General features: G+C 31.0%; 3 protein-coding genes across 11 annotated transcripts; 2 read left to right on the top strand and 1 right to left on the bottom strand.

The window, feature by feature from the left end:
- Window positions 1-437: 437 nt before the first annotated feature.
- On the bottom strand, window positions 438-6,422 carry Droj2 (DnaJ heat shock protein family (Hsp40) member A4-like). 4 transcript variants are annotated; one of them, XM_035888235.2, is made up of 5 exons: window positions 6,262-6,422; window positions 3,855-4,051; window positions 3,466-3,763; window positions 3,040-3,379; window positions 438-2,927 (listed from the first exon to the last, which is right to left on the bottom strand). In XM_035888235.2, exons 2-5 carry the CDS (start codon window positions 3,984-3,986, stop codon window positions 2,498-2,500), a joined length of 1,200 nt encoding a protein of 399 aa, XP_035744128.1. In that variant the 5' UTR covers window positions 3,987-4,051; window positions 6,262-6,422; the 3' UTR covers window positions 438-2,497. The 4 variants fall into 4 exon arrangements, with proteins under 4 accessions (XP_035744128.1, XP_035744130.1, XP_035744129.1 ...); XM_035888237.2 differs by having other exon boundaries at window positions 3,855-4,048; window positions 6,262-6,416; XM_035888236.2 differs by lacking the exon at window positions 6,262-6,422 and adding an exon at window positions 5,186-5,343.
- A 93-nt stretch (window positions 6,423-6,515) lies between these two features.
- xit (ALG6/ALG8 family glucosyltransferase xit) lies at window positions 6,516-9,063 on the top strand. Of its 4 annotated transcripts, XM_085664598.1 has the most exons (9): window positions 6,543-6,596; window positions 6,700-6,771; window positions 6,860-7,014; window positions 7,226-7,498; window positions 7,571-7,739; window positions 7,800-8,009; window positions 8,097-8,336; window positions 8,435-8,580; window positions 8,661-9,063. In XM_085664598.1, the coding sequence occupies exons 3-9, from the start codon at window positions 6,869-6,871 to the stop codon at window positions 9,061-9,063; spliced, it is 1,587 nt and encodes a 528-aa protein (XP_085520724.1). In that variant the 5' UTR covers window positions 6,543-6,596; window positions 6,700-6,771; window positions 6,860-6,868. The 4 variants fall into 4 exon arrangements, with proteins under 4 accessions (XP_085520725.1, XP_085520724.1, XP_085520726.1 ...); XM_085664599.1 differs by lacking the exon at window positions 6,700-6,771 and having other exon boundaries at window positions 6,516-6,596; XM_085664600.1 differs by lacking the exon at window positions 6,543-6,596 and having other exon boundaries at window positions 6,608-6,771; window positions 6,845-7,014.
- A 339-nt stretch (window positions 9,064-9,402) lies between these two features.
- Zir (dedicator of cytokinesis) lies at window positions 9,403-21,236 on the top strand. 3 transcript variants are annotated; one of them, XM_035888371.2, is made up of 20 exons: window positions 9,403-9,728; window positions 13,326-13,503; window positions 13,593-13,771; window positions 13,833-13,974; window positions 14,044-14,247; window positions 14,350-14,541; window positions 14,609-14,833; window positions 14,924-15,201; window positions 15,310-15,625; window positions 15,723-16,028; window positions 16,103-16,308; window positions 16,390-18,153; window positions 18,244-18,371; window positions 18,470-18,732; window positions 18,812-19,071; window positions 19,147-19,581; window positions 19,676-20,028; window positions 20,120-20,322; window positions 20,423-20,742; window positions 20,845-21,235. In XM_035888371.2, the coding sequence occupies exons 2-20, from the start codon at window positions 13,363-13,365 to the stop codon at window positions 20,897-20,899; spliced, it is 5,970 nt and encodes a 1,989-aa protein (XP_035744264.1). In that variant the 5' UTR covers window positions 9,403-9,728; window positions 13,326-13,362; the 3' UTR covers window positions 20,900-21,235. The 3 variants fall into 3 exon arrangements, with proteins under 3 accessions (XP_035744264.1, XP_035744262.1, XP_035744263.1); XM_035888369.2 differs by lacking the exon at window positions 9,403-9,728 and adding an exon at window positions 12,688-12,839 and having other exon boundaries at window positions 20,845-21,236; XM_035888370.2 differs by lacking the exon at window positions 9,403-9,728 and adding an exon at window positions 12,798-12,933.
- Window positions 21,237-21,561: the final 325 nt, after the last annotated feature.

Genomic DNA, 21,561 nt, shown 5'->3' with positions numbered 1-21,561 from the left:
CTTTGCGGCATCTCGGCGGCTGCCTCTTGGCGGCCGCTTGCTCCAATCTTACGATACATCGTAAAAACGTTGACCCGCGATTACGTCGCCATCTATACTCCTCTTCGTGCATCTTCGAACTACCATATCATTTCGACATCACGTGATATGTACCGCCAAAATTCGAACGCGAATTGTCTAGCGCATTATTATTATTATTATTATTATTATTATTATTATTATTATTATTATTATTATTATTATTGTTATTGTATTATTATTATTATTATTATTATTATTATTATTACTATTATTATTATTATTATTATTATTATTATTGTATGATTGAAAATTACGTACATTGAAAAACAAATTTTTTTTTCTTATATACAATTCACTTAAAATGTCTCAAAAGGTTTAAGGAAATTTAGGTGAAGAATGTAGCAAACGCAAACGAATTTGTTACTTATTATACGTTATGCTTCGTCCAATTTATTCAGATGCCTCAAAAAATGACTAATCACCAATTTGTCTATAATAAATAAGATTACAAGAAATATGCGACTATTTATTTGCAAATCTTTATAGTTATAGCTTACTGTAGTATACGACAGTGAAGTGATAAATACTTTTACGTGTCATATAAATTTACGCGAATGTATTTAAATCGTATTTCAACATATGGTACGTATTAGCTTCATTGATTGTTTAGTGTGAAAATGACAATGTATATTGCAAAAATCGCTGCGCGATCGGACAAAGATAGTCGACCAATTTTTTTATATCTTTTCTTTTTTTTTTCCTTCCATTCGATATCGTCGATATTACGATATAATAATCGAAAGAAAAAAAAATTTGCCTGCAATTTTTATTTCTCTCCATAATAAAATTGGTGACACAAAGCGCGTACGTCAATTTTTAAATTATACAAATATATACTAGTCATTTCCGCACATTTTTTTCTTTCTTTCTCTTTCTCTCTCTCTCTCTCTCTCTCTCTCACTCTCACTCTCTCTAATTATATTTATAAATTTAATAGACGTGAATAAAAGATTTAGATAATTACAATACGATATATCAAGGAGTCAAAAATCTTGACACGCCTTTTAAAACCAATTGTATTTTAATATCCATCGAAAAAAAAAAAACATCTCGGGTCTTCTGTGTCAAAGTATTGATTATTCTTATAAATATAAGATATTAGAAACAATGTCACGAAATTACACAAATAAAGTTTTACGATACGCGCATTTGTCCATACATACAGGAACGTGATTCATTGTTTTTTCTTTCTTTTTCTCTCATTCTCTCTATCTCTCTCTCTCTCTGCAACCTTTTATTTACCTTTCTTCTTAGATCACGAGCTTTCTCGAAGACGCATAAATTGAAATACTATTTATATGGAATAATGTCCCATTATTATTACTGTAAGCTGTTTTCTGTGATTTTCTAACGCCACATCTCAATGTGTTATCGCATCTGGCGATAAACTTTGCTATGACGACACTTTATTATTTCGTACCGAGACAGACATGAATCTTAAACAATTAATGACAATAAACGAAGAGTACGGATTTTATATACTTCAATACAAATTACTTATATCAGGATTGGACAATTATATAATGGTCCACATCAGGACTCTAAATCCTACTTGCCTTGTTCCAGTAATATCGAAAAGAAAAACGATCCCCAAATATTTATAATCGTATCCTATAAAACTGTATAGTTTTTGTTTTTAAGTATAAAGTGGTGGATAATGAATTGAAATAATGGGGGGGCGGGGAGGACCGGTTGATTAATAATGGCGAGGACCGTAGTATATGGCCCGCAGCATAGAAATTGCCCATCCCTGATTTATGTAATCAACATCACGTGGCCGTAATGTTATTACGTTTACCGATATCTAAATGAGAGCCACTAAATGTCTGATTGCAGAAAAAAGATTCAAAGATTGTTTTTTAGTTGAATGTTACAACACTTTGCGATAAGTTACTTATTAATTTATGACTAATTTAATGCGATGTTATATTAAATCATTACTGTTTACTTTCTTTTATCGTACCATTCAGTGATAAGTATACTTCATTAGCGATTACCTACAGTAAGCATTACTACCGGATTCGAGTTAGCATTGTTTACGAAAATGTACAATGCCTTGATATTTATGGGATGACGGATAAATAAAACATTGAATATATCTCGATGACACGCCCATATTATAACCCATGATTTGTTGTTTTATAAACGTTATTCTCCTTACGGCCATGCGCAAATATCGATTATATTCAAATACTTTTTTATTTTTACGTTCTTTCTTTTCTTTTCTTTTTTTTTCCCCCTTTTTCTTTTGTTCTATTTTTCTTTTTCACTGCGGTCGAAGGATACTCTCATTCTTAATATCCGTCTATTCGTATATTCTTTTTCATTTTATTATGTATGACTCAGAATCGAACGAATGGGACAATAGTTTGAAATGAGAAAGTGGCCATGTTTATTAAGATCTGAATAACTAAATTTAATGCGTGGCACATTGGACCCGTGATGGACCTCCCTGATCTTCTTCATACGCTGGTCGTTGATCTCTCCGCCTGTGTTCCTGTTCAGGGTCCAAATCGGTAAGGATAACCTCCTCGGCTCCATCCGGAATTAATACTTCCTCTCTCATAGGTAAACATTGTTCGAGAGTTGGAATTACAGTTGGATTAATAGATTTAGGGAAATTCACAACAAATTGAATGACAAGTTTGCCATGCGTGAATGGATCCTTGTGAATTGGCATACCCTCATTTAGGATACATTTAACGTCACCATGCTTCGTTACCGTACCAGGAAGAGAGGTGATGACCAAATCTCTACCATCCAAGGAACGAATAACTTTTTGGAAACCACAAAGTGCTTCCACTAATTCTATGTGCATTCGCATTATTAAATCATTTCGCGATCGTCTAAAATACAAATATTAAGAATAAATTAAACGAAATTAAAATTAATCGAAAAAGTTCACGTAGAATATTATTATTATTATTATTATTATCAAAACAATGATTAATTACTTACTTGAACACCTCGTGTTCTTTTTCTTCCAAAAGAATAACGATATCGCCCGCTTCTAATTCAGGCTCTTGGTCACCTTCTCCACTGAAAACTATTTTCTGTCCATCCATCATACCTGGGTCAACATGTACCTCCAAAATTTTCCTATCTCTTATAGTTTTTCTTCCGCAACATTGCTTACAACGATCACGCGGATTGATGCGTTCACCCTGACCTTTGCACTCAGAGCACATTGTTTGCATATGTTGTAACATTCCTGGGCCTAACTGTTGTATCTGTACCTGCATGCCACTTCCATGGCACGACGTGCATTGTTCTACAGAACCTTTTTTACCCCCGATACCTAAGTGCAAAGTAAGTATTAAATATTAAAAGTACATTAACTTTAATATAATAAATTTAATATACCATAATTTTAATTCAATTTACCTTCACACTTATCACAAATGACATTTTTCTGTAATGCTAGTTTACGGACAGTCCCATTATAAAGCTCTTCCAACGATACAGAGAGCTGATGTATGACATCTTGACCTTTTCGTTCCCTCCTTCTACCACTTCTCCCACCAAAGGCTCCACCAAAGAACATATCGAAGATATCCATAGGAGATGAGAAACCATTTCCTCCCATTCCACCTTCTTTCAAGGCTTGTTCACCACCTTGATCATAAATGCGTTTCTTCTCTGGATTAGATAAAACTTCATAGGCTTGAGAGATTTGTTTAAACTGAAATATAATTAATTTTAATACATACATAAGATTATTCTATGGAAAATTTAATAAAATTCAAGGAAAGTATTAAGAAATAGATAATAACCCTTTCTCCTTCATTAGGATTTTTATCAGGATGATATTTGAGTGCAAGTTTTCTGTAAGCTTTCTTTAGATCTTCTGGCGAACAATCGGGCTTAACGCCCAAGACATCATAAAAGGTAGTCTCCTTCACCATTTTGATTGAATAAAGTTCTTCGATATAATGACCAATAAGTGTGAAATATTACACAACTGTTCCTGCTAGAAAATAATAAGATATTAATAATTTGATGAGATTCAAATGTTTTATTGGATATATTTCTCTCGCAAAAATTCTATTCTAAGAAATTATTACAATTATCATATCTTATACGAATATATGATTATTAATTTAACATTAATTCTGTCATTTACGAATTAATTTAATAATCATTTAATAAAAATAGTTAAGGTGAATTTAATTCTTTATTTACATTAATCTTCAAAAGATAATTTGTATAACTAATAGATTCGATTAATTAATAGCATGAACTAATAAAAAATCAGTACGTAAAAAATTCAAATGAATGATAGAGATATATGTAAGAGTTTCAACAGGATGACCTTGAGCTTATAATCTCACAAACTCCCACTATAATTAAATAATGATCACTTTGAACAGCAGTCAAGGGAAACTTACTTTATGAACTTGTAAAACTTTTATAAAAATAAATCAAACAGGTTCCAAAATTCTAACCTTGAGTTATCCTCAAAACAAAAAAAAAAGAAAAAATAAATAAATAAATAAATAAATAAATAAATAAATAAATAAATAAATAAAGATTTGAATGTATAAAGATGATTAAACAAATAGAAATTAATACACTTGATCCTTAACAAACAAACAATTCGAAATTCAAGATCTACTTCGAGATATACAATAAACTAAGTATATTTAAACCGTTCGCGTAATTACTAGGCTTCGCAATCCGATAAAGTAGATAAAAAGTGAAATAGCACGTTTGAGTTGACGTCGTTGCGATGACGACACGTCAGAATGGACGGCAACACAAAGTGTGAATTAGTAGAAATAAACGTGGGGAAAAAAAAAAGAGAAAAGAAAAGAAAAGAGAAAGAGAGAGAGAGAGAGAGAGAAAGAAAGAAAGAGAGAGAGAGAGAAGAAAAAGGGTGGAAAATACTACTAACGTATGACTTTTCTATCAATAGAAATATTTAGCGATTACACGTTGTCCATGTGGACGATCCAACAAATCTGATTTCAAAATGGCGACCGAATAAAGCTAGTGCAATAAAGTAATATAATGAACGCGGAATAGATAATTAAAATGCGCGTCATTAAATGCGCAATAATGAATATATTTAAATGTTAATGATAGAAATAAAGAGAGATTTTACGTTTTCCAGAACCTTCCTTTTCCTTCGACGTTTTTTTCATAGACCAGCCAACGTACGACGTGAAGGAAGCAGCGCTTCGATACGAATGAGTTAGAAGGAGTGAGACAGGTTGATGGCAAGAGGAAAAGGGAGAGGGAAAAGGAAGGGCAGGGAAGGAAAGTGGAAAAGAAGAGAGAGAAGAGAAGAGTAGAGAAGAGAAGAGAAGAGGAGGGAAGGGAGGGGAGAAGGAAGGGAAGGAGTGGGGAAGAGGGAGAGAGAAAGAGAGAGAGAAAAAAAGAGAGACAAAGAAACACACAAGCGCGTTGTAAGTTAATATCGCTAAATAAAAGGAGGAAAAAAAGAATGAGAAATTCATACGAATTTAATATTAAATTATTTAATATATGTTAAATTCGATTTTTCAATAAAAACATATCTCTATAGACGAACGAAAATAATGATTCCTATGAAGAGAGACACGCAGGCGCGCATGCGATCAGTCATATGCACGAACCTTACCGACGATTCGCAAATTCGTTCGATACTGATTTGACGTAGAGACTCACGCAAGAATATCCACCATTTTTCGTTGAACTCGCAGGGCGCTTAAAAGGCACGCTCAACCAAGGGAATTACTATCGAATTTAGCTCGATAAAACTATTAAAATTTTCGTACTTATGTTTTATCATTTTCTAAGGCATTATTTTTTTTTTTTTATATATATTGTATATAGAAAAATATCACGCGATCTCCGTATGATCAATTATATTTTTTTTATATTCTCTCTCTCTCTCTCTCTCTCTCTTTCTCTCTGTCTCTCTCTCTCTCTCTCTCTCGTAGTACTAGTTCGAGAACCATTACGAAGCAATTTCGCGAGGCGAAAGACGATGTATATTCGCAAAGAGAAATCTCGATTATTCGATCTATTTCCCTATTTTCTTTCTTCCCCAACGAGAATGTTTCTTCGAAGAGAAGAAAAATATATGTTTATCCTGATCGATCCATCGTATTCGTAGATTGAAATTCTTTCGAAAAAAAAAAAAAAAGAAAAATATAGCTATCCTCAACAAGGATACCGTTGTATTCTTTTTCTTACCTGTGTCAGCAGAAAAGTCGTTCGTAGAAACGTACTCGCAGTGCAACACGTCCTCTCCGACTGTGCAATAGATTTAAAGAAACTGTGGTAACGCGTAGCTCTCCCACCAATATTACGGTTCGGAACCGTTCTCGAAACTTCCTAGAAGAATAATGAACGTTGCTAGCCGAAAGCCAATCAACGTCGTTTAACAGAATCACGAGCGCCAGGACGAAGCGAGCGGTCTTTCACGAAACTATTTCTATGATAATATTTTCCCTATCGATAATGTAGTTTTAAGATCAAACAAAAGATAATTAAATCGACTTAATAAAACTCCTATTAACAATTCAACAGTATTTATTGCTCTTTAATGATATATTAATTAATTTATCATTTTTTACGTTCATTTATTAATCTATATATTTTAATATCAATACATTCGTAATAATGTTATAGATTCTAATCATGTGTCTGTACTAGTCGATATTGTTGTCGTACAATAATATTATCACATAACGTCACTATCATGTAATTCTTGCGGTTATATTATAAACATAACATATATTTATCAATATTGCTTTTTATCGTTAAAAATATATAGTAATGATATTTACAGGTCTAAAAGATGACTGGTACTAAAATTGATAATATTTCTAATCCAAAAGAAATGGACCAAAAAGAACAATTTGATAGAAAATGGAATATGGATAAAGTACTTTTACGTACATTTCTTTTAATAACATGTATCAAAGCGTTATTAATTCCTTGTTAGTAGGTAGTTTTGTAAAAATAGTTTGAAAAACTGATTTATTTTATTTTTATATTACGCTAGTAATTACAAATATATTCATTTATATATTATTGTTGATGTATATGTGTCTATTTTATCTATAATTATATATATATATATATATATATATATATATATATATATATATATGTTTACTTTATTATAAACTCTTATGATTTAATTCATTTTCAGTTATTCTACTGATTTTGAAGTACACCGTAATTGGTTGGCCATAACATATAGTTTACCTATTAGCGAATGGTATATTAATGCCAAATCTCAATGGACATTAGACTACCCACCGTTTTTTGCATGGTTCGAATATGCCCTTAGTCAAGTAGCTTCTTTATTCGACGAAGAAATGGTAAAAATTGATAATTTGAACTATGCTTCATCTACTACTGTCTATTTTCAAAGAACTACAGTTATACTTAGTGATCTTATGTTTGCTTATGGCATAAGAGAGTAAGTATACCATATTAAACTTTCAAACATTTAAATCAAACATAAATAATAAATGATATAATATTGTTATAGATTAGGCGAAGTATTTTATAAATCTTATAACAGTTACTGCGTTTTTATATTTCTGTCGTTGTGCAATATAGGATTACTGATAGTGGACCATATACATTTTCAATATAATGGATTTCTATTAGGCTTTTTATTATTGTCAATTGCTAAAGTTTCAAAAACGTGGGATCAGGTAAATTATAAATGGTATTATGTTAATGGTAGAGTAATTATTAATGATAATAACTTGCAGATATCTATGTTGCAAGGAGCTGCTTGTTTTGCTATATTATTAAATCTTAAACATATTTATTTATATGTAGCACCAGCATATATAGTTTGGTTATTGAAATCATATTGTATAAAAAATGGTCAATTTTTTAAAAGGATTTTTATATTAGCAACAATAATCGCTACTATTTTTGTACTCTCATTTGGTCCATTTATAAATCAACTACCACAAGTAAGAATAAAAAATATTTGTTTTGTGGTGTTATCTGTATACATAAAAATTTATTTAATAGTTTTAAAAATTAATATTTTAATGTAGATTATTTCTCGACTATTCCCTTTTAAAAGAGGTTTAGTCCATGCATATTGGGCTGCAAATGGATGGGCTTTGTATGTTATCACAGATAAGATATTATCTATAATTTTGAAATATTTAGGATGGATAAAAATAGTTAAATCTGCTATAATGACTGGAGGTTTAGTACAAGAAGAAATATTTATTGTTTTACCTACGCCTAAACCTATTACTACATTTGTACTCACATTTATAGGAATGGTTGTAAGTTTTTGATTTAACATTCATACAAAATAAAATATTCATAACTCAAAATAAAAATTTTTTTAATAATGAAATATATTTATAATATAATTTTTCAGCCAGCTTTGTATGTTTTATTATGCAAAAAATTTGCAATTACTTCAAAGCATTTTCTTCGCTGCTTGATCCTTTGTGCTTTAACGTCTTTTATATTTGGCTGGCACGTACATGAAAAAGCTGTTTTGACTGCAATAATACCATTATGGTAAAAAAAAAATTTTTTTTGCAGTAATTACGTGTAAAGAAATAAAAATATGCAATTAAAAATTGATCTATCTGTTGCAGTGTTCTTGCCGCAGTGGATATTAATGATGCTCGCATTTATATAATCCTAAGTAGTGCCGGATATACTTCTCTTTTACCTTTGCTTTATCCGGACAATTTAACCCCCTTGAAATTATTATTATTAATATTACATATATTTTCGAGCAATTTAATATTACAATATCAATTTAAAAAATCTCTCTTGCATTTACATGAATTTTTATATGTAAGTGTACTTCCATTGATAGCTGCTTATGAATCAATACTACATAAATGTTTTTTTAATGATAAACTACCGTTTTTACCTTTAGCTCTTATTTCGATATATTGTGCGATAGGTATAATTTATTCCTGGTTTCTTTCCTATTACTATTTTTTATGTGATCATGATAATAAGAAAAAAAGAAGAATTAAACAAAAATAAGAGAAAAAATAACGTAATAATAATCCATAAAAAGAACCAAGTTATTGTAATAAATTGAATAAAAGTAATATTTTGTTATATATTTTATATAATTTTATATAATTATATATATATATATTTTTTTTTCCTTTCCTTTCCTTTCCTTTCAAACGAAAAAAAATTTTAATAAAATATTTTTATGTATACACACATATAAGAAGTAAATTATTTTATATATGAATGAAACATCCTGTATAAGTTTTGCCAAATGTGTCAACAGATGTCGCATACAATTACAAAGTATCTCGCAAACGATTAATTCAACGATAATAGATTATAGGGCAATAATTGTAAGTAATTTTTAGGAGGGTAGATGCCCGGTGTTCACCGTGCAGTGAGACGCAACCCTGACGCAACCTGTCTGTAAAATATAGCGTTGAAGAAGGACACAAGGTTCTCCCTATGTTGTCCTTTTTCGTGCGCATATTTTTTTAAGCTGGTTTCTTACACCTTGTTCGTCCAGCTTTAAAAAATAATCGAATGGTGTTCTACTCTACCCTCTTATTTTTTATTAAATTCAAACATAAAATAGTTCGTAAGTTTTATATCAAATATAGCAATGTCTAACATCAATGTGATGCATATACCTGAACATTCACAAAAGGAAGACTACCAAATACTTTAAGGTTAATAATTTTTATTTATCTCTATGTAAAGTCAAATTTAATTTTTATACAGTCGATAGAATTTTTTCTAAAGAACTATTAATGACACAAAAATAGGGAGAGAAATAGAGATCTTCCTTGTCGTTTAGAATTTTTCACTTTTATAAAATCTAATTTTTTTTTTCTTTTTTTAATTTTGCTAGAAGAAACATTAAAACCATTGAGTTTGGACATGATTTCAAAAAACGTTTAAGAAATCATTGTATTGTAGTCAATTTTTTGTATATATATATATATATTTTTTTTTTTTTTATAAATCTAGTAGAGCATTGATAATTTCAATGACCACACTGTAACAAAATATAATCTTATGAAAATTAAATATAATATATTATACATGAAAATGCTTTTCTCTTATGTAGTATAAAGGTAATAAAGTTATAATAATGGTTATAGATAGTGGTTTAGTCAAATATGGAAAGAGGTCCTCGAACTCATAAAGTTTAAGGAACCGCTGATTTATGAAAAGATGAAAGGAATTTTTAATGTTTTATAAATATATTTGGAATCATTCCATCATATTATTAACTTATTCACGTTCCAAACGGAGTGTATATATATATACGTATTATATATATTATATTCTTGAAGAGTTGGAACAGAACGAAGAGTGTATATATAATATACATAGTCTAAAAATTGGCAATATGAATAAGAGTGTGAAACATCGTAAGTAAGGTTTGTACGTCATCGTTGATTTATCAGCAATGCGTTTCGCTTACGAATGACATTATTTCACGAGTCATTGAGCTTTCCGTTTATTTTTCGTTTACCTTTAATGATCGACATATGATAAATGTCTTAAAATATTATTTACCATTATTATTTTAATTATTTAATTAATGCAAGTCTTGTCAATTTTTAATAGCATTAAGATAATGCAATGATAAAATGCATTGGTAGATGACGTAATAATTTTATTTATGAAAATCTTAAAAATGATCTTAAATGGGTAAATTGCGATGAACTGTATTAAAACATGGCAAACAATAATAAGGATTGCTAGTACAATTTCCACAAAATGTTGTTACTTTTTTTGTACGATTTTTTGCAAATTCTCGACCAAATTTCTTTACATTTTCTTCATAGCATCTTTTACATCGTCGTCTAGTTTGCCGTGCACTTCCATTTTTACTTTGTATTTCGTGATGCCTTCTAATGGTAAGTTGCATTCTAGGCAAAGATGTGTCAGTATTATTTAGATGTTCCGTCAATTGTTTAACTAATTTTTGTCGGAATTCCAAAATAGATATACGATTGTTTATTATATTATTATGCACTATCCAAGCATTTATTACAGAGGTATTAAATAAAAGTTCAAAGGCCAGTCTTTTATACCATTTCTGGCCTTTTCTCAATGGACTAAGATATGATGTCATGTGATCGGATAAATCAACATATGATTTACTGATATTATAATCTGCAATAATTTTTGGTTTAATACAATTATTCCCTCGGTCAGTAACTGTAACCATTTCTGTAGAATGTTTAGTTGAAAGCATGAGTACATTCCGTTTATCCTTCCATTTCAAAATAGTTATACCATTTTTATGTTCTCTTGCAATTATTTCACCTCTTTGTAGCTTTTTTGATAATATGTCTTTTGGAATGTCGCGACGATTAACTTGAAGAATTCCAATCGAATGTGTATCAACAGAAAGTAATTTTTCAGCTAAAGCAATACTTGTATATCTTTTATCTGTACATAATGTATGTCCAAGATTTATTATATTTTGACATAGAGACATTACAACACTTATGGGTGTCGTTTCTTCTGTACTTGTAGTTTTCTCTGCATATACTTGAAAAGAATTTGTATATCCAGATGTGCTGCATAATTTAAATATTTTTATATATTGTTTAAATATTATTCGTCCACGGAATGGGATAATAGATTCATCAATACAAACGGTTTCACTAGGATTATAATATTCTTTAAAATTTTTATTTAATGTATCAATCAACGTTTGTAACTTGTACAATAAGTTATTTGGATTATTAATTTGCTCATTGTCTGCAAAGTGAAGCATTCTCAATAATATTTCAAATCGATTGCGAGACATAACAGTACGTGGAAAATTTTGAGCAAATAAAACATCTTTCGTCCAGTAAAGTTGTATAGTTGGAAGTTTTACCAATCCCATCCACATAATTAAACCAAAGAGCTGTTTAATTTCATGTATATTAGTGGGAATCCATTTATCCAATCGCTCGGATTGATTTCTTTCCATCACTTGGTTTGCATAAAGATTAGTTTGATTTACAATCATCTGGATTATTTCTTCATTTAAAAATAATGAGTAAAAATCTATTGGTGAATTACATTCTAAAACTTTATTATTTGATACATTGATACCAGGTATGCCGGAAAAAGATTTCAAATTGGGTTGATTGCCAATTGGATTAAACCATATTTGATTACTATTATTGCTATCTGTATACCAGTCACTTTCATGTTCGCTCTCAGTTTCATCATCAGATATGACTTTACAACGTTTAATTGTAGATGATCTGTATATTTCACTTGATGAATCACTCAAAACTTCTTCAGATGACATATGTATTTTTGACAATGAAAATGATTTTACAGTACAATGGTATAATACATGTGCGTAAAAAAATCTGACTGTTATATTGCTCAACAAGTAAAGTTTAATAATTACGATAAAAAACAAAATGATACGATATAAATGTTTGTTACACAATTTCTCTTCTGTTTATGGTGCAACGGGCATCGATGGGGAACAGACAAATAAATATATTACATATCATATTTTCATGCAATTTAATACTATAATTCAATTCAATTTTCTATTATTCTTTTTTAATACAAGTAAATAATATAATCCATGTGACATGGGCTGTCAAAATAGGCATGGCGGTCAATCTGTTAATATCAACGTTTCCAACTGTTTTTAGTGAATTGTCGGTAACATAGGTTGTGATATCTAAGGGATAAATATTAACCAGCATTAAATCTATGTTATATCTTATCCATGGCAAAACCCTTCTAAAAAATCGAGCCCTTGTGCTTTGTGATTCTAGGATGGAAGGAGATGTAGGTGTAGACATGTAGGTGATAGCAAAATGTAACTATGTAGTTGTCAATGATAGTAATATGAATGGTAATTGAATAGAAGGACCTGTCAAGATATGTTCTTTTAACGTGGGTGTTTCAAAATAATAGAAAAAATTGTGTATAGATTTTTTTTTATTAAATATTAACATAATTCATTTTCAATGAATTAATATAAATCTAAATAATAATTTTATCTTTGTAAAAGTATATTATTTTTTTTTTTTTTTAATTTAATCATAAATTTTGAAATTATTATAGAATACTTAAGAATTATTATTTTTTTCTTTCTTTGATTAATTTAATTTATACATAAAAAAAAAAAACAAAAAAAAAAAAATTATACAATTTTATTGCATATATAAAATTAAAAAAATACTTAATTTATGTCAAATTATATTTTATTGATTTAATCATTTTTTAGACTTGAAAGAATTTTATTATTCTTGATATTAACTTAAATCATTTATCAATTATTACAGAATTTCATCAAAAGAGTGTTTTACAAAGACATTTATAATGTCTTCGGTTCAACGTGCTTTTGCTCATAAATTGAGCAAACAGCATGCAGCGGATGTAAGACGACAAATTGCTATTTCTACTTCATATTCACGAGATTTATCAAAAAGTGGTAGTAGTATTTCAGGTTTTTCTTCTACTGTAAGTTCTCTTTCATTTTAATTATATCATAAGATACTTTTTAAGGTATAACTGAGATCTGTTTTCTTTTTTTTTTTCTTAATTTAAAGATGTCTTTGTGCGAAGTATTAGAGCCATTAGATTATGAAGAATTTCTTGTACAACATCAATCAGTTTTAGACAGAGATCCATTACGACCAATATTAGATTTTCCTCTTGGAGATGTCGAGCTTAGAATTGTCAAACGAAAAATTCGTACGGAAGAACCAATAGTGCCATATGAATTATTGTAAGTATTTAAGATAACTTTAAAATTATATTGATAGAAAATTATATGATTTAAATTACAGGGATACAGTATCACCTTATGTTAGAAGATGTATTGAAAGTTTTACTTCAGATTGGGTTATGGTACATAGAAAATACAAAGGAAGAGTATCTCCTATTGCTAGAGATAGATTACTTCAAGATACCCCTAGACAAGATTTTGAGGTAATTTAATATAACCATAATTTTTATTAGTATAAACATTTTAAGATAAGAATTTATTGTATTGAGTAGGTAGATCAAGAAGATACAAATTGTTCTGGATCACCGAATGAAGAAGAAGATTTATCAAATTGTGGAGATACACCAAGAGGTTCCTGGGCAAGTTTGGATTTAAGACATTCTCAACATGATCCACTTCTTCCAAGCTTATTGGATAGAGTATGTCCAGAAACGATTGATCAAATGAATGAACAAAAACGTTCTGAGGATAGACAAGTTAGTAATAAAATTAAAAAAAAAAATATATATATATATGTATATGTATAATAATATTATCAATTAATATGTTGAAAGATATTGAGATGAGATTAATTTTAGGAAGCTTTATTTCCTTTATATGCTCTTCCAACTTCTCCTGATGATGAATGGCAAGAAATTAGTGCTGCACCTGAACCATCTGATCCTTTTTCTCATAAAATTCTTGTAAAATGTCTTCAATTAAAATTAGAGTTGGAAGTTGAACCAATATTTGCTAGTCTTGCATTATATGATGCCAGAGAGAAGAAGAAGGTAAATATTAGATATATTTTAATATTTAGTCATTAATAGGTAATATAATTTTATTTTTATATTTTAGGTGTCAGAAAATTTCTATGTAGATATGAATTCAGAAGGTTTAAAAAGAATGCTTGGAGGACATATAGTTTACAGTGATGCTAGTACATTAGCCAGAAGTTGCGTTATGAGTATTAGTAAACCAAGTCCAGATTTATTTTTGGTTGTCAGACTTGAAAAAGTATTACAAGGTGATATTTCAGAGTGTGCAGAACCATATTTACGTGAGGATAAAAACAAGGAAAAAGTAATTTCATTCGTAATATAAATTTTATAAAAAATGAATTTACGTTTGAATTAATAATTCTCAAAAATATTTAAAAAATTATGTACATAGGTAAAAGCAGCTGCTGTAGCAGCATGCGAACGATTGGGTCGTTACAGGATGCCCTTTGCATGGACTGCAATTCATTTATCTGGAGTTATAGGTGGTGGTGGTGGCGATACAGATAGCACCGGTAGTGCAGGCTCATTAGACAGAAAATCAGGTGGTTTAGAACAATGGCGAAAAAAGGTAGAAACTCCAACTCGACGTGGTTCTTTAGAAAGACGTAGTTCTGATAAAAGAAGGAGTTGGTCACCTGACGATTTTGCTAATTGTCTTGATACTTTCAGGTACATTGTAAAAATCTATTTTTTTTTTATTTTTTTTTTTTTTTTATTTTTTTTTGTTAATATATGTAAAATTAAAATAATTAAAACTCTTACTTTGATTTATTCTAGACCTATTACATTAACAGTTTCAAGTTTTTTCAAACAAGAAAGTGAACGACTTAGAGATGAAGATTTATATAAACTTTTAGTCGAATTACGACGGCCAGGTTCTAATTTGAAACGATTAAAATGTATACCAGGCATTTTAAAATTAGATCTTAGTCCCAGACCCGAGGAATTACCTAGATGTCTTGATCCTGATCTTAGAAGATTGATACCATATCCTGACGAAAAAAGTCGGCCTGTAAAAGAAATACTTGAATTTCCTAGTGAAGTTATTTCGCCAGATTTAACATACCGTAATCTACTCTACGTTTATCCAAAGGTTTTTAATATGACTTTTTATTCAATCAATAATACAAAGAAAGAAAGAAATATTAAATTATGTGAATTATATATTATATATTTATTTTTGTATGTAGGAGGTAAACTTCAGTTCTAGAACAGGTTCAGCACGCAATATAACTGTTCGTATTCAGCTTATGGGTGGTGAACAAGAAGCAGATGCATTAACGGCTATATTTGGAAGATCTTCTTGTCCTGAAATGACACATGAATGTTTCACATCCGTTTCCTATCACAATAAAAATCCAAACTTTTATGATGAGATAAAGATCAGACTTCCTGCTGATTTAGGTGCTAAACATCATTTATTATTTACTTTTTATCATATTAGTTGTCAGAAGAAAGCTGAACAACCGAATGTTGAAACGGCCGTAGCTTATACGGTAAATATGATTTAATAGATGAACAGTAAAAAAGAATTACATAAAATATACACAAGAAATTACATTTATTTTAGTGGCTACCACTTTTAAGAGATGGACATCTTCAATCTGGTGAATTCAGTTTACCTGCAATGTTAGATCCACCTCCAGCAAATTATTCTTATATTGCCCCTGATGTTTTATTACCAGGAACTAGATGGGTAGATGCTCATAGAGGAGTTTTTACAGTTATATTAGAGCCAGTGTCCAGTGTACACCCGCAGGATAAATATATTGATAGGTAATGTAATAATTACGATTGTTAAACTTAAATGTGTTTTCAATCCTATGAATAGAATAATTTTGTAAAAATTGATTACAGATTTTTATCGCTTTGTGGCTTTTTGGAAACTGGACAAGTACCACCACGTATTGGAGAGGCAGGAATGGAATCTGAGTTAAAGTCAGCTCTTATGGAATTAGCACGAGCTTCTCCTTCTGCCTTGGTTCGCTCGTTGCCACAATTGTTAGATCAGTTAATTGCACTTTTAGTGCGACCACCTACGTTACCATCTCAGTCATTAAACGTAGCAGCTACTATTTTCGAAGCTCTAGGTCTTTTAGTTCGTAATATAACGAATTTACCGGATGGTCAAGTGGATGCACATGGAAGACATGCATTATTAGCTACGTACATAGCATACCAATGTTCATTACCTTCAACATCTCAAACCCCAGGAGTCATGAGAGCTCAAAGTAATCCTGATTTGCCTGTGGAGGATCTAGAAATGGAAGTACATTCTCGAGGGCTAGATAGAACGGCATCAATGAGACAGGAATCTCCATCAATAAACAGTCAACCATCTAGAAGATTACTACACGAAGAAATAGCATTACATTGGGTGGTTTCGACGGGACAGGCACGAGAATTAGCCATAACTCATTCTTGGTTTTTCTTAGAATTAATAGTTCGTTCTATGGTTGTAACATTGTCGGAATTGGGTATATTGGAAGCACCAAGAAAATCAAGATTTTCACCACAATTTTGTGACGATATAGCAACACTTGCTGCAGCTCTAACATCAGAAGTTATTTCTCGTTGTGGAAAAGAAAATCGCGTAGCATCGAACTTAGTTTCAAGTCTTGGCAATTTTCTGTCTGATTTATTATCGGTCATGGATAGGGGATTTGTATTATCTCTGGTTCGTGCTACATGTTGTTCTTTGTCAGATGCTTCTATGCATATTCCTGACTCTGCTGCTCTATTTGCATTGAAACTTGATCTAGTAAGAACAGTATGTTCGCACGAACATTATGTAGCTCTGAATCTTCCATTTGGTACCGGATATACATCAGGATCCGCTCCAGCATCTCCTAGTCCATCCACTGGTAGTTCTGGAAGTTTAATATCTACTCTTGTTCCTGGAGATCGAGCTAGATTCTCTGAATTGAGTCAAGAATTTCGACAACAGCATTTTCTAGTTGGACTAGTTTTATCCGATTTGGCTAACACTTTGGAAATACCAAATCCAATGTTACAAAATAAGGCCATTGGCACAATTCGTTATCTTATGGGTTGTCATGATGTCGATCCTAGATATTCTGAACCTGCAGCAAAAGCTAGAGTTGCTGCTTTGTATCTTCCACTTCTGTGCATTATTATGGATGCTTTGCCTCAATTATACCATTGGGATTCTAAAGATAAAAGCGTCTATCCAGACGAATCTGGATCTATTACGCAATCGGTTGCATTGGCCATAGCTGGCGGAGCTTCTGCTGATACAGCAGGATCACAATGTCGTGTTTCCTTAAGTTCAGAAGCAACAAGGCATCTTTTAATGTGTGCCTTGTGGATACTTAAAGGCTTAGAGAGAAGCGCACTTGGACAGTGGTGTTCGGAATTAAGTTCTAGACGCGTTTTAAGTATATTACAAGTTCTAAATATTGCGACGGCAGCTTTTGAATACAAAGGTAAAAAAGCTTTGAAAAGATTGCCTCCACAAGCTGCAGCTACTAGCGATATTCGTTCAAGATTGGAAGATGTTATACTCGGTCAGGGTAGTGCTAGAAGCGAAATGATGTTGCGCAGAAAAGAAAGAGCAAGCGGCGATAAATTGAGATGGAGAAAAGATCAAATGCCTTATAGGTAAAATTGAATTTAAATATAATATATTAAGTATTTTTTTTTTGTCCATTTCATTATTAATATGAACAATATTAATAAAATATTTTAAAGATCGTGCGAACAACCAGAGGGAAGAGCAGTGGAGCAAGATGCTCACATAGAAGGTGCCTTAGCAGCTGAAGCTTCACTTGTAGTTCTAGATACTTTAGAGGCAGTTGTACAAGCAGATGGAGGAGGAGGTAAGAAATCATTTAATATTATTTTTATTATTATTAAAAATCTTAACGTTGTTGCTGTATCTATAACAGTAATTATGAAATTTGTAATAAATTAATAGGTGCAGTAGTTGGAGCTGTACTGAAGGTATTACTAAGAGCATTAGCTAGGAATCAAAGCACATCGGTACTCCAACATATGTTTAATACTCAACGTGCTTTAGTTTTTAAATATCATAGCGCTCTTTTTGACGAGGAAAGCGAAAGATGTGGCGATTTATGTTTAACATTACTTACAAGGTGTAGTTCACCATTAAGCGCTATTAGAAGTCATGCAGCGGCTAGTTTATATTTATTAATGAGACAAAATTTCGAAATTGGAAACGTATGTGTCTCATGACATAAGACTTTTATTTTACATTCCTGAAATATTACGTGAACATAATAATTTATATTTCTGACAGAATTTTGCACGAGTTAAAATGCAAGTTACAACGTCGTTGTCGGCTCTAGTTGGTAGAGGAAGAGCACCTAGCGAAGGAGCTCTTCGAAGAGCATTAAAAACAGTATTGGTATATGCAGAACGTGATACAGAATTAGCTGACACAAGTTTTCCGGAGCAAGTTAAGGATTTGCTTTTTAATTTGCATATGATATTATCAGACACTGTTAAAATGAAAGAGTTCCAAGAAGATCCAGAAATGCTTTTGGACTTAATGTACAGGTAAGTTTTTAATATTAATCATACTAAATCTTTGAGAATGAATATTACGAACATATGTTTGATCAAATGTCATAGAATTGCGAAAGGATATCAAGGATCACCAGATTTAAGATTAACTTGGCTAGCAAATATGGCACAACAACACATGGAACGAAAAAATCATACAGAAGCTGCAATGTGTCTCGTACATAGTGCAGCACTTGTTGCGGAATACCTTCATCTTTTGGAACCAGGTGGTGGTGGTAGACCAGTAGGAGCCGTTGCTTTGAGTCCAGTGACACCAAATGCTTTGGAGGAAAGTGCCGTCGGCGATGATGTTTTAGCGAGGAGAGAAGAGGGTTTGTGTTTAGGTCCAGATTTTTCTGAGAGTGGTTTAGCGGGTCTTTTGGAACATGCCGCAAGTTCTTTTCAAGCTGCTGGCATGTATGAAGCTATCCCTGACGTATACAGAGTATTATTACCAATAGCTGAAGCTGCACATGATTACAAAAAATTAGCGAATATTCATGGGTAAAGGATAATGATTTAATTGATAAAATCAAAGGTATTTACTAATCGAACTATCCTTTAAAGATAACGTCCTTTTTCCTTTTTGATTTCATAGAAAACTCCATGAAGCGTATACGCGCGTTGAACAATTAGCCGGGAAACGTGTATTTGGCACGTATTTTAGAGTTGGATTTTATGGAGCACGATTTGGAGATCTTGCTGGTGAAGAATTTGTTTATAAAGAACCAACATTGACAAAACTTCCGGAAATATTCTCAAGATTGGAAAATTTTTATGCCGAACGATTTGGCGCAGAAAATATAGTTATAATCAAAGATTCGAATCCTGTTGATCCAACGAAGTTAGAACCTGACAAAGCATATGTTCAAATTACTTATGTCGAACCGTATTTCGAATTGCATGAACTTAGACACAGGCCTACTGTGTTCCACAGAAATTTTAATATAAGTTTGTATCGATTACAAAATTACAAGCGTACAGAAACATTTTTATTATATATGTGTTTACTTTTATCTAATAATTGTAATGTTTATTTTAGAACGTTTTGTATACGCAACGCCTTTTACACCCGGAGGTAAAGCTCATGGCGAACTCAGGGAACAATGTAAACGTAAAACGATATTAACAGTGGCAACGCATTTTCCTTATTTGAAGACGAGAATTCGAGTGGTTGCTAGAAAGCAGATAGTATTAAGTCCTATTGAAGTTGCTATCGAAGATATACAAAAGAAGACAGCTGAGGTATTCAAATGATTTATTTAATGATACACGTATAAAAATAATAATGGAAATTAGTTAAGTTGATCACCTACAAAAATATTTTCATATCTGTTTGATACAGGTCGCAGCAGCTACAGCTCAAGAACCACCAGATGCAAAAATGTTACAAATGGTTCTTCAGGGATGTATAGGTACAACCGTTAATCAAGGTCCTGCAGAAGTAGCGGTTGTTTTTCTTTCAGGATTACGAGAACAAAATGCACAGCCTTCGAGGTTGCAGCATAAATTACGTTTATGTTTCAAAGATTTTTCGAAAAAATGTCTTGATGCTTTACGCAGAAATAAGAATCTTATAGGTCCAGATCAACGTGATTATCAACGGGAGCTAGAAAGGAATTATCAAAGATTGACCGAAAGATTGGCACCACTTATCGCGTGGAGGTAAGTATTAAAATATGTTCGAATTTTTCTCAGATAATTAATCATTTGGATTTATATATGTATCAGAATTTGTAATGATTACGTTCGTATGGTACTATGTAGCGGACCGTCCTTAGGTATGCAGTCGATTACTCCAACAGCATCATCCCATTGGTAAATAAAAAAAAAAAAATAACCTTTTATTATCTTAGATATGTATTTACCAAAGATTTACTTTCAATTAATAGACGCTTAAGTATACGAATTGGCTATTTAATATATGTATGTATACATATACATATACATATAACTCTTTATTATATGATATATACAATGGTTATACTTAGATTATATATATTAAATATACGCACGTTTTTTTTTTTTTATATTTATAGAAAATTAATAATTATACATTTATAGTATTTATACATATTTGATACTTGATAATTATACACTTAATGACATTTGAAAATCGCACATAGATTATAACGAATAAGTATTTTAGATAGGCATTTGCATATCGATTAGATACTATTTTCATGAGTATTTAAAAAAAATATTGCATTGTGATCCAATCATCCATAATTTAGAATAATTTCCAAGTTTGTATATCCACAACTACGTAAGATTTGTATTGTCGAATTATTAACATAATCGAAATATATCTATACCAATTTTCTATTCTACTTCTTTCATCTCTTTTATATTTCAATTATTCCGTAGCATATATTTATATCAGATATTTATATTCTATAGCAGAAAGCACGCATACCCTAACATTTTCCTGATGTTTTTTTTTTGCAATGACATGGAATGTCAAAAGTTGGCCAAACAAAGATC

The sequence above is a fragment of the Vespa mandarinia genome, chromosome 2, assembly GCF_050613455.1.
Source record: "Vespa mandarinia isolate Hongniang chromosome 2, ASM5061345v1, whole genome shotgun sequence".
NCBI lineage: Eukaryota > Metazoa > Arthropoda > Insecta > Hymenoptera > Vespidae > Vespa > Vespa mandarinia.
This window is presented reverse-complemented; position numbering and strand designations above follow the sequence as displayed.